The sequence below is a fragment of the Seriola lalandi genome, unplaced genomic scaffold (genome assembly GCF_002814215.2).
Source record: "Seriola lalandi dorsalis isolate HSWRI2012SDOR001 ecotype SW California unplaced genomic scaffold, Sedor1 jcf7180002054494, whole genome shotgun sequence".
In the NCBI taxonomy this organism is placed as follows: domain Eukaryota; kingdom Metazoa; phylum Chordata; class Actinopteri; order Carangiformes; family Carangidae; genus Seriola; species Seriola lalandi.
This window is the reverse complement of record NW_019525047.1, coordinates 467,170-479,331: the sequence shown is the minus strand read 5'-3', so window position 1 is coordinate 479,331 and position 12,162 is coordinate 467,170. Positions and strand designations below refer to the sequence as shown.

The 12,162-nt window shown below is 43.0% G+C and overlaps 1 protein-coding gene across 2 annotated transcripts in view; it reads left to right on the top strand.

The window, feature by feature from the left end:
- The window catches only part of LOC111659829 (partitioning defective 3 homolog), a 343,091-nt gene that overhangs the window by 137,198 nt on the left and 193,731 nt on the right, over nucleotides 1-12,162 (top strand). For both annotated transcript variants that reach the window (XM_087175758.1, XM_023412895.2), the window contains exons 4-5: nucleotides 582-766; nucleotides 4,164-4,301. In XM_087175758.1, the coding sequence (XP_087031884.1) occupies nucleotides 582-766; nucleotides 4,164-4,301 (323 nt within the window). The remainder of the gene's footprint in view (nucleotides 1-581; nucleotides 767-4,163; nucleotides 4,302-12,162) is intronic.

Below are 12,162 nucleotides of genomic sequence, written 5' to 3'. Positions count from 1 at the left end.
CAGCCTCAGTTGTTTAGTGCGGTATGTAAAAATCCCCCTTATCTTGAGAGTCAGTCATGATATATGTGCAATTTGCTGCAGTTACGATTGTTATTTTTAGAGCGGCTATAGGCTGAGCAGCGGCTTAGATGATCATTCACATGCATGCTTTTTTCTCATATTTACACAATTATAGCTGTCTGGGTAATTTTCCAGCTAAAAGCGAATCGACAGGGTATTTCTTTCACTATAGCGGGACTCAGGCCAAGCCTAACCTTCCATAGTTGAGTTGTACAGTGTTTCCTTGTGGGCTCAGTAGACCTTTTTATAAAAACAAAAAGTACTTATAATCACCACTTCCCATGTCTCAGCTGGGCTGTAGGGGTCTTGTGGCTACCACACAGAGCAAGGGCCCCAGAAATGTGTTGGAACACTGAGTTGGAAAGTGATCTGCTCAGTAAGTGGATAAAGCAGCAAGTGGTTTGTTGTTGCTCTAACTCTTTTTTTCCTCCCTGTGTCCCCTATTTTCTCTCATTCCATCGCTCTCCTTTTTTTTTTTTTTTTTTTTCCACCCTCTTTCTACTCCACTCTCCCCTCCACAGACATGCCTCTCCACGTCCGTCCCAGCAGTGATCCCTCCCTAGTCGACCTTCCTGTGGGTGAAGTCTCAGTTGCTCCAGAGGAACCGTCCAGAAAGAACCCAGCTCGCTGGTCCACAACTGCTGGTTTCCAAAAGTACAACCACAAGCCAAACACAAGCACTGGTACTGGCAGCCTGGAACGAAAGGTAACATGTAAATCTGGTCAGTGTGTTTACCTTGACTTTTGACTGCTATTAAGAGTAATACTTATAAACTACTGCGTACTGCGATGCACCATTTATGTCGTAAAGGTTTATGTCGACCTAATAAGGTGTTAAAACTGTGCAGAGCATAAAAACAGATCGACGTAGCATTCATTCTTTATAACACCGCTGTCAAGTAGTATATACTGATTCTCTTGCATCGGGCCCAGAAGTTATTTTCCACAGTGCTGCAGATGAACTTGAGCTGCATCAATTATAATGTCAGAGATATGTGCTCTGAAATCTGCCAACCTCCAGCAGTCTCTGTTTTCAACTTCCTTACCGAGCTTTCTTCCCTCATTCTCATTCCTACTCTCCTCTGCACCCCAAATCAAAGAAATAACCATTAGATATGAAACCTGCGTTGCCCTGCTTGCAGATACCCAGCAGTGCCATAGATACTCTTTATCTGAAACTAGTTCCTTCTGATAACACCCTTTCTTGTCTTCTATAAAGACGAGCACAGATTGTTAAACCCTTCCCCTTTGTTCGAAATTCACCTTTTTTCTGAGGCTTTCTAAGCCTCTGATTATAAATCCTAAAAAAAAAAAGGAAAAGCGTAGCTCAGGTACACCCTCCCCTGCAGCTTCCAAAAGAGAAGCAAAGCCAATTAATTTCTCAAAATGGCTGCCCCCACATGGTGCTTATAAACCTCCTACATCTTGCAGAGAAAGAGATATGCTCCCAATGAAACAGGGAGGTTAGAAAAAGAGAGACGATTGAGTGCTTGGGATGTGACACGGCAACCCTGCACATAATTAGTTTGTCTAGAAGCGTTGTCTGATAACCTGATTTTAAGATCCTTTAGTTTACAGAGCCCCAACGGTGTAGCAGCAACACTCTGCGGTGGGGGGTGGAGAAGAAAGTTTGGGGTGACGTGGTTTTCAGACTTTTCATTTTGTCAGAGAAGCTTCCTTTTTGGCCCGAGCGAAACTGAGCAAATATGTAAGAATGTTTGTGAGCTCAAAGAGAATAAAACGTGTAAAAGCAGAGGAGCAGAAGTGTCGAGAGATTCTCACTCAGACTTTTTCCTGCAGTTTGGCCCCTCTGCTCTGCCCCGTGGCTTCCACTTTGTGTACACTCTGCAGGATATTAATATTTTGTCGCTTTGCACTGTGAAATAAGCAGGGTTTGGGTTGCAGACTTTACATAACAGGATTTAACAAATAATTGCGCTCAGTGATTAAAAACTGTAACTGTGACATTACAGTGCAGATTACATGGGAAAATGGATATCTTTTTTTTTTTTTAAAACTGGAATACGCAAAAAAAGTTAAACTTTAAATGTGGACATATGATTGACAAGGACATCAGAGGTTCATTTCAAATTATGGCGAAAGTACATTTTTTTCTATAGTATCTCATTTAGCTCTTGACTTTCATCTGCAGCAGGTGATCAGTTATCTGAATGAAATCAATTTTGTCATTTTCCTGTCACTGCTGACCCGTATGAAAAATAACGAGCTAACACCGGGAGGCTGTCATCTTTATTGTCCAGTTTCTGACAGAGCTATTAGATTTTTTTTTTTTTTTTCAATAAAAGGGGAGTCTTAGTCCACATAATCCTCAGTATCTCTTTTTCATACATCCAACTGTCATATATTCACCAGCAGTCCAAGATGAAGTCTATTTTTATTCAATCAGCACCAGATGTTGAGTGTATTAGTCGACATTGACTTTGATATATTTATGTCCTGGCGCTAACATTGTTCTTAGAGGGACCATACATCAATGATGAACACTGCCAAAAGAGTGTATGGATGCAAGCCATACACACAGCATACACATAGACTCTCTCCACTGTCTGGGATCATTTCACACTAAAGGCTGCCACGATCTGTTCAATTCCCCATGAGTCCGGTTGGGGCTGACTCCAGCTCGGTTCTGCTAAATCTCCGCAATATAAGCCAATGGGACTCCTCAGTCATCGGCCAGCACTGTAAACTCATCACGTCTCCCAATGACTTTACAATACCTCCAACCCTGGGTTCTCCACGCTTAGCACAGTCAAATAAAGGAATTAGGTAGTGGATATGAGGCTGTTGATTTACTGTTACCTCTCTGGTATCTGGGTCCCTCCGCGTTTTACGATCTGATGTGTCGTAAAAAGTTTGTGGAGAGAGGTCCTTTGTCGCGGCGCGCTGCATTAGTGGGGGCCGAGGCCGTGATGGCTATCAGGGGCCGTCTCTGCAGAGCCCGTGTGTCCGGCTGAGTTTTACAGTCCTGTCTGCCGTGCTTCCTCAGGCCCCGTCATGCTACATTCAGCTGCACTAAAACACACATGGCTTATTACATTATGCAAGGGATAAGGCACTCTCTCTCTCTCTGTCTCTCTCTCTCTCGCCCTCTCTCTCCCCCTCTCTCTCCCCCTCTCTCTTTTTGGCATTGTTCATAGTTTTTATTTTGTAACTTGCTGAGCAACTTGTTTTGATTCGCCTTTGTTCGTGTTTCCGGCAGCCTCTCATCTTGTCTCTCATGCTGCACCGAGCCACTCAGGAGTTTTTTTTTTTTTTTCCCTCAAGTTTTGTGTCTCTGGTCTTTTGTTGTGTGATGCCTCATTAAAGAAATCCAAACTTCTGCTCTGTCTCTCTCGCTCTTCAGCTGCCATTTCGTTACTCATCAGACCTTCAATAATTCTCACTCTGTTTGTCTGTCTTGGTGAATCATTGTCTCTGCTGTGATTTTTTGATTTTTTTTTTTTAATATTAATTTGCTTTCATTTTTATTCAGCGAGCCTCAGCCAGCATGTCTTTCAATCACTGAGATTTCAAAGCCGAGGCTAGCATGTCTAGAATGTAATCTGGTGCGCTTGTGTATGTTTTTGTGCTTGTGGCCATTGTAATAAGTCTGCTGAAGTCTGCTGGTGTCTGACATTACCTTGGCAGGAGCATTTTGGAAGGTGATTTTTGTGTAATGGAAGAGCTCAGCTGTGGCTGTCTTATTATGAGAGGCCTCTTATTAGCAGCTCAAGTTTAGATGTGGGGAGGGGTTAGGGGCGAGGGTGAAATGGAGTGAGACTTGAATGAACAACTCAGTGTTGGTGTGTGGCACTGCTCCAAGACAAACTAACCACCTTCCACAGCAAAACGTCTGTCATCCAGCTGCTATAGATAGCACTAATCTGCAAAACTGCCTGTTTAAAGGCCAAAAAATATGGAGGATGGATCAGATTTGAAACTCTTTGTTGATAAAGGATTTCAGATGGCTGATTATGTGCCTAGTCGTGTCTTTGTGGCAGCAGTGGTTTGATCAATGTAAGTAAATCTTCTACTGACAGTAGCTTTGGTGTCATAGTCATGCGGTGATGTTAATCTCTCCACCTCCTCCTGTTACTCTGCAGGGCAGAGGAGCCCACGCCTACAGGAGTCTTCCACGAGATGCGAGTGGCTGGACCACTCAGTTCCAGAGAGAGATGACTCGCTCCTCCCTCAGCGCCAACCATCCAATGGTGGACCAGTGGCTCGACAGACATGAGCAGGTATAGTTGTGGAATAATACGGCTAATATTTGCGGTTTAAAGAATGAATTTTAGCCTACTATTGCAACCATTGCAAATAAACCCAAGCAGTAAGTTAAACTGAAAAGGTAGTGATGCTCCACTTCAATAAGCCAGATTAGCATCCACCCCTACACTGACCTCATTAAGTGGACAAGGTGTCAGCCGTGACGAGTCGAATCCACATTAAATACAGCGTTAATGTCCATGTCTTTCAGTTGGATTGGTTCAGTCATGGTGGGCCAGCCACTCTGCCGCAGTGGGCCCACGCCTCATGCTACCTTACATAAGTGATTAGAGTGAGTTTCACACGGTGTTGTATAGAGAATTAAAGTTTCAGAGAGCACAGCTACTGGATCGGTACTCGTCTTGGAAGATCCCATAAATCGGGGGTTTACATTTGGTCTTGGGAGACAAAAATTTGGATCTATGCGTCCATGTTGAAAGGTATAATAACTGTAACCAAACTATGCTGCACTCTTTCAGGCAGTTATTATTGTATGGATATAGGAATAATTTTAATTTACACTTGGCAGCCATGTTTCTGTAATAATACGTCCCGCTGATTGACAGCAACATATAACATAAGGTAGCAAGAGTAGCAGCATGGCTGACGTGTATTTTTACTCTGCAGATTATCCACGTCTACACTTCACACTGTGCTGCTTCGTGTCATAACGTATCACATGTTACCATAATGTAATAACAATGGTAAGCACAGTAGTGACAGACAACAGGGTGGTGAAGTACAGCGACGCTGACTGCTCACTGCCCGGGCCGACGTGAAACCGAAACGGCGGCTGACATCAGACTTCATACTTCTGTTCTGCTTTTTATAAAGTAACAGTGTACACTCTTAGTCATCGCAGGCTTGTCTCCTCACTTCACACCTCCTCGCTCTGTCGGCACTTTGTGATTGTCTCACTCTGTGACTGGTCCCTCTACTCCTCAGCCTGTCAGAGGAGAGGAGGAAAAAGAATTCCTTTTAAAAGTTATTAAAAGTGACAGAGGCTCTCTGCTGGGAGAACAGAACAGAAATGACCTTGAGGGGGGGTGTCAGACACGCTGAGCTCCACGTGAAGAGGATTTCTCTCAGTTTGCCTCTCCGTCTTTGCCCATCTCTGCCTCAGCTACTCGCCCTGACCCGTGTAGGAGGTGTTTAATCGATCTCTCCTTTATGTTTGAGTAAGAGAAGAGCAACCAGAGGGCATGAAATGTGTAGGGGTGATGCAAGAGTAAACGAGGAAGTAGTAAAACCATTAGAATATGAAAGAGCCGACTGAGAGTCACAGCTACCAAACCTGTGGCTGTTATTATTTATTTCACAGACATCTTTCCTGCGTTGTGTTCCATTTGTCTTGCCAGGATTACACATGTCTAGGCTACAGTGATGTGGGTTTCTAGTAGTTCTGTCTGCCTCTCTCTTTCTAGTCTCATTGAAAATCCACCTGGCCAAGGTTCATTGTTACCGTTGGTGCAGGAAATATTGAGGAAATGATTTAATTCTTAAGTCTTGTTTTGCAGTTTTTTGTCTCTGGCTAGACAGTCAGTCAGGACAAAAGAAGTTATTTTAGTGCTGTATGAATCAGTGTGTATTTTGCATGCGGGCGGCTATTATAGTGTTGCTTCGTTACTGTGACTCTTATTCAAGTTCATCTTGTTATTACTCACTTCCCTCACTGTGCATGTAGAGCATGTTCTGACTGAAGTCATGCGAGAACATGAAAATGCGCACTAGTTGGTTTGTAAAACTTTTTATTTATTTTCAAACTGATCATTATGTACATTTTAGTTAAGCTTGTGGGGGTTTTGAAAATGTTTTATTTATATGATGATATATAAAACCATACATGAAAATATCCAAAAGAATGTGAAAACTTCAGGTTACGACATAATGTGTTAACCAATGAGCTTTAGAGGTTCTGGTAAGTGGATTTTGTTACCTTTGAACAGACAATGGCGAACTGTTTCCAGTCTTTGTACTAAGCTAAACAGCTCTTAGCAGTAGCTTTCCTAAAATGTCAAACTGTTCCTTAAACATTGAAGATAATATCCTACAGTAGTGAGAGTTGTTATATTGGTATTGTATGAAAAATCCTCTTTCTCCTTGTGTGAATATTTTCATTTCTCCACGCCGGCAACAGCCAGAACTGGAGGCATTATGTGTCCGTCCCGTTCTCCTGAATGTGATATCTCAGTAGTGCCTGGAGGTAATTCTTCAAATTTAGCATAAACATTGACTTGGACTCAATGATGAGGAATTTGGTTTTCAAAGGTCAAAGGTCAAGGTCACAGGGACCTCATAAAACATGGTTTTGGCCTTGTGAGCGGAATATTTTTGGAACTCCTCAGGGGAATCTCTTCAAATTTAGCACAAATGTCCAATTGGACTGAAGAATGAACTGATTAGATTTTGGTGGTTAAAGGTTAAAGGTCAAGGTTACTGTGACCTCACAAAACACGGTTTTGGTCTCTTGAATGTGACATCTCAAGACTGCTTTGAGTCAATTTAACTAAATCTGGTCAAGTTCAAAGGTCAGAGAGAGGCTCTGAGCCTCTCTTCTGATGGGCTGTTTTCTGTGTGATCGAATAAAAATATAGCAGATTTCAGGTAAACACCCAAGAGAAATCAAATTCTGCAAGGTTGGATGGTGGGTCCAGGTGGGCGGGGCTTGGAGCATGGCGGAGAGTGGCAACTGCTTTGTTGTGACATCAAGTTCCAGACGTCCTGACGGCTCGTTTTAAGGCTCAGTTTCTGAATACAGGCGGTGAGCATTTCTCTGTGGACCGAGCGCTTTGATACTTTCACAGTATTAATATAGAACCTAGACCTGATCTATAATCAAACTACACATGGGCATCTATCTTTATACAATTACAGGTAGATGTGTTCATGAATAACCGCAGGGACTCCACGGTGTAAGAATTCACAGGTGCCTGTAGAGCCGGAGTTTTTGTAATCTGACAGTTATATGACTAAGATGATTCACAAACCACAAATCTGCTCATTAGAGGTGACACAGTGTTGGTTTCAAATAGGCACTTAATTAGCCAGTTGTTTCTCTCTCCTTCACTCACTGTATCTCAGCCTTGATCGCTGCCGTTCCCTCCCACACACGACGGTTTGATATTTTGTTTTCTTTGTGTATTTGACGGACAGGCAGTACAGCAGCATCGAGTGGGTTAATTAAAACAAATTGTGATCAGTGCTAAAGCGCTGGTGGAAATAATGAGTTGACACACACGCACACACACATATATGCCAAGGTTTTGGGGAAAATCACACCAATTAGAACTTGTTTGTTTATCATGGATTAGTTATCTGCTGTACTTCATTGTTCTGCTTTATGAGTAAAGATAAAAGCAAAAGATGATGAAAACTACAACAGGGCACCACACTCATTTCTCTCTAGAACAAATGACGCACTCATTACTTTGTGTATATATATATATACGTGTGTGGGTGTGTGCCGTGCTGCAGCGGCATCATTTCTTAACTTTATACATACTTCTTAAGTTCTGAAGCACTCCCTCATCAAATCTTTTTTCCTTTAACGGCTGATATGTGCAGTGCAGCTCTGTTCTGCCCGGTGCACTCTTAAAGTGCTTTACTTCAGCATTTATATTTAAGCAGGCCGTCCCACCCCCTGCTATGAATTAGGAATGTGAAGTCAGGAACATTGACTTCTACGCTTCAAAGAGTTTCTGGGGAAGTCGGATGCACGACACCAGCGACCGTACAATCTGTGATTCTGTCGTCAGCGCAAGAACCCAGAGGTGATAAACTCGGAGAGGGATCTGAAGCCGGATGAATCCAGGAGAGGTTCTCTCAGGATGTTATTTCAGATTGCACTGTTTGGTTTCTTTCTAGAATGCCGCATACACGTATACATACATGTTCAGCATACACACTGATCACAAAGCCTTCTCTCCCCTAGTTCAGTCAGGTACTGGAAGTGTCTTATATTTAGCAAACCAGTCAATAAATTCACTTCAGTGTCAAATGGGTCCATTTGAGACTTCAGGAGTGCCAGCCCCCTAAATCCCTTTTCACTTCTCCACACGTGCACACACACACACACACACACACACACCCTGCCAACTGTGGCATGGAGGAAAGTGTGCTCTATCAGCCCATAAACACCAAGGCCTTATGAGTTATTCTTTATATAAACAGCTGACATTAACCGGCCTGTTATTCTGCTGATGAATGCTAATGGGCCTTCCCGCTCAGCATCACACACACAAACACACACGCTTACACGCATTTGGATCTGGCTGAGTGCTTCCCCACAGTATTATTGTGCGGCCTTGATGAGGGGACCGGAGGCCATTATCCTGAGCTGTACCAGAGGCGGGACTGACGCCAGCTGTCAGTCATAGAGGGATTTAACCCAGTCAGAGCAGCTCGCTTGGAGGGAGACTGAGACGGTTGAAGTGTGTCCAGAAAGCTCAGAGATTGAGGGTTTCAGAAGTAGTGGAAGGCAGGTATTTTATTATAGATACTCATCATCATGTTTTATTTATAGAACATTTTTTTAAACAGATAGTTATCCTAATATGATCTGAATTCATTCAGTGATTTATTATTTCCTGGCATCCAGTATACCACTTTGAAAATGCTGTTTCAAACAGTCAGACCCATAAAAGACTGAAAAAAAAAAACTAAACTAAACTGTTACATAACGGAGTCCAAAGCATGTTTGAGTAGAAACATCTCTGATCAGACATCTTTGATCAAGCGTCCAGCTGTCGGAGTGCCTCCCTCCCGCTTTGTTGTCTAAATGAGACACCTTGTCTGGCGAGTTTTAAAGGAAACCCAAAGTGGCGAGGTGCCCGGCGAAATCATCGAGCCAGCGTGTTGAAAAGAAGACGAGTCTGTTCAGCTTCAAGCCTGAAGAAGAGAAGCGAGGAGCCGTGTGAACACACGGCTTCACTTTTATATCTTCACATCAAAGATTTCTCACCAAACTAACGCAGATTACCAGTCGTAAACTGATTTGTCAATAAAATGTTCGTTTTCTCACATTCTTTTTGGCACCTCTCACTTCAGTCAGAAGGCAGCAGTTTTTTCTAATGTTATTACTGGTCTTCACACAGTGCCGCATTACTTTTACACAATATTAATTATGAATATTAATTAAATGTATTTTTTTTATCAGAATGTAAAATCTTTTAGAGATATGTGACCAGCTTTTAAATATAATCCTCAAAGTTACCCACATTGTTTGTTTATGTAGTGTAGTGCAGTGTAGTGTAGTGCAGTGTAGTGTAGTGTAGTGTAGTGCAGTGCAGTGTAGTGTAGTGCAGTGCAGTGTAGTGTAGTGTAGTGCAGTGCAGTGTAGTGCAGTGCAGTGTAGTGCAGTGTAGTGTAGTGTAGTGCAGTGTAGTGTAGTGTAGTGCAGTGTAGTGCAGTGCAGTGTAGTGTAGTGCAGTGCAGGTAGTGTAGTGTAGTGCAGTGTAGTGTAGTGTAATGTAGTGTAGTGTAGTGTAGTGCAGTGTAGTGTAGTGCAGTGTAGTGCAGTGCAGTGTAGTGTAGTGTAGTGTAGTGCAGTGCAGTGTACTGTAGTGCAGTGTAGTGTAGTGTAGTGTAGTGTAGTGCAGGTAGTGTAGTGTAGTGTAGTGCAGTGTAGTGTAGTGCAGTGTAGTGCAGTGTAGTGTAGTGCAGTGTAGTGCAGTGTAGTGCAGTGTAGTGTAGTGTAGTGTAGTGTAGTGTAGTGTAGTGCAGTGCAGGTAGTGTAGTGCAGTGTAGTGTAGTGCAGTGTAGTGCAGTGTAGTGCAGTGTAGTGTAGTGTAGTGTAGTGCAGTGCAGTGTAGTGTAGTGTAGTGTAGTGTAGTGTAGTGTAGTGTAGTGCAGTGCAGTGCAGTGTAGTGTAGTGTAGTGTAGTGCAGTGCAGTGCAGTGTAGTGTAGTGTAGTGTAGTGCAGTGCAGTGTAGTGTAGTGTAGTGTAGTGCAGTGCAGTGCAGTGCAGTGTAGTGTAGAAGTCAGTTGATCTCTGAAGTGGATCCTCTGTGCTATGTTGGCTACAACAGTGCAGTCCAAAAGTCCCCTCTGTATTTCCAGGTGACTACTGTCTGTATAGACTTTTGGTTTAACTTGATGAGGCATAGCAATCAAAGATGGTTGACAAATACAGGAATTTCCCTGTTAAATACCAACCAGTTTCTTTGCTTGTTTCTTTCATTATAACAATACTAACTTATATGAAAGTACATATGAGGTTCAAATTTTTGAAAGCAAGCCAAACTGTAGCTTTATTTTCACTTTTTTTGCTTAAAAATAGAAGAAATACGATGGCAAGTGTCTCAGAATCAGATAACTCGTGAAGTGGAGGAACTCACAAAAAAAAAACAATAGGAAGGAAGGACGCTTTGGAAAACCCTTGGGCAAGTCAATTCGGCACAAAAGTTAGCATTTAATTCTCTGTGCCGTTGTTGGTGAGTGAACTTACTGAGTTAGTATACTCTCCTGACTAGCCTGTTGTGGTAAAGCCCACACAGTGTGCAGACCCTCAGGCGAGCTGCAGGCAATGTTAGAGCAGTTGAGCATGGAGAGCAAACACAGCAATAACCCCCAAACCCTGCCTGCCTAACAGCCTGTCTTCCTGTCTTTACCTGTCTCTCTGAATGACTTAGAAACAGGTGAGCTCTGCTCTCCAGCCTCACCCATCCTCCGCCTTTGTCCCTCTATGTGGTGGATGCATACATGTCCATGGACTATGTTTGCGTAAACCCTTGGTGGATGCAGAACAGGTCGGGGGGTTCGCTGCATGCAGGAGAATGCACAGAAAAAGAGCAAACCGCATTCCAGAGCAGTGCAGTCAGCCTCGCCGTGGTGTCCTGTGTCTGCAGAGAGGACTTTGCACTTATCCAGACCCTCTTAATTCTCCATGAAACACACACAGGAAGGTCAGCCAGCTCCAAAGCAGTCACAGAGGTAGATGAGAGGGCTTGTGTTCTGCTGTAGTCCAGAGAAAAACACTCGAGTTGTATGCATACATTCATGATGTACCCAGCATGTCTTTTCTAATTGTGACCCTGTGGACCTGACCAGTAGGAGCTGCTGTGTTATCAACAAACAAGCTCAGTACCAGCAAAAAAAACCACATTTTCTCTCTTATTGTTTTTTTTTCTCCTACTAAGCATCATGTCTATTTGTATGCCTCTCCTCATTTCTGTTTCTCTGTCCTGCAAGATCTGGACTCATTTCATTAATGCATTCATTCATCTACTACTTGGTATTTTTCTTTTTCTCAAAAAGGAGTAAAACATCTGTCAGTTGACTTACTTTCTAATGCAAATCAAATTCAAGCATCACTTTTGTCATTCCAGCTTTTAAGATTTCTAGTAGGACATGTTGTGACTTTCTTTGTGTTTCTCATAGTGGATACTTCAGTCAGTACACTCACATGTGATACACTGTGTGCACATTACACTCACTGGCTCAATGTGCGATGTTGTGCAACATGTAACCGAAATTATCGCCCGCTTTGCCCGCCGCTTTCCTCACTTGACTTAAGTTGAATGTTTTACTTTCCTGTGTCCCCCCTCCCCCCCGCGCATTAAGCGACATGGAAATGACACCACCATCGACAGCAGCAAGTCAAGTCAACATGGTCGCCGTCTTCACGGGTTTTAAAATACATCTGAGGTCTGTCCCCTTCTGCTATGTAGCCAAGATGGCGACCGTTTAGGGTGAGAAGTGTCCATCATTTTACAGTCACCTGTTTGTTTATACTCAACGTGCGTCTATGGAAGTATGTGAAGTGAGAGCAAGTGACTTCGTGATTTTTCTGCAGTCGGTGTAAGACTGAGTTTGAGAAAAACGAACTATAAAGATACA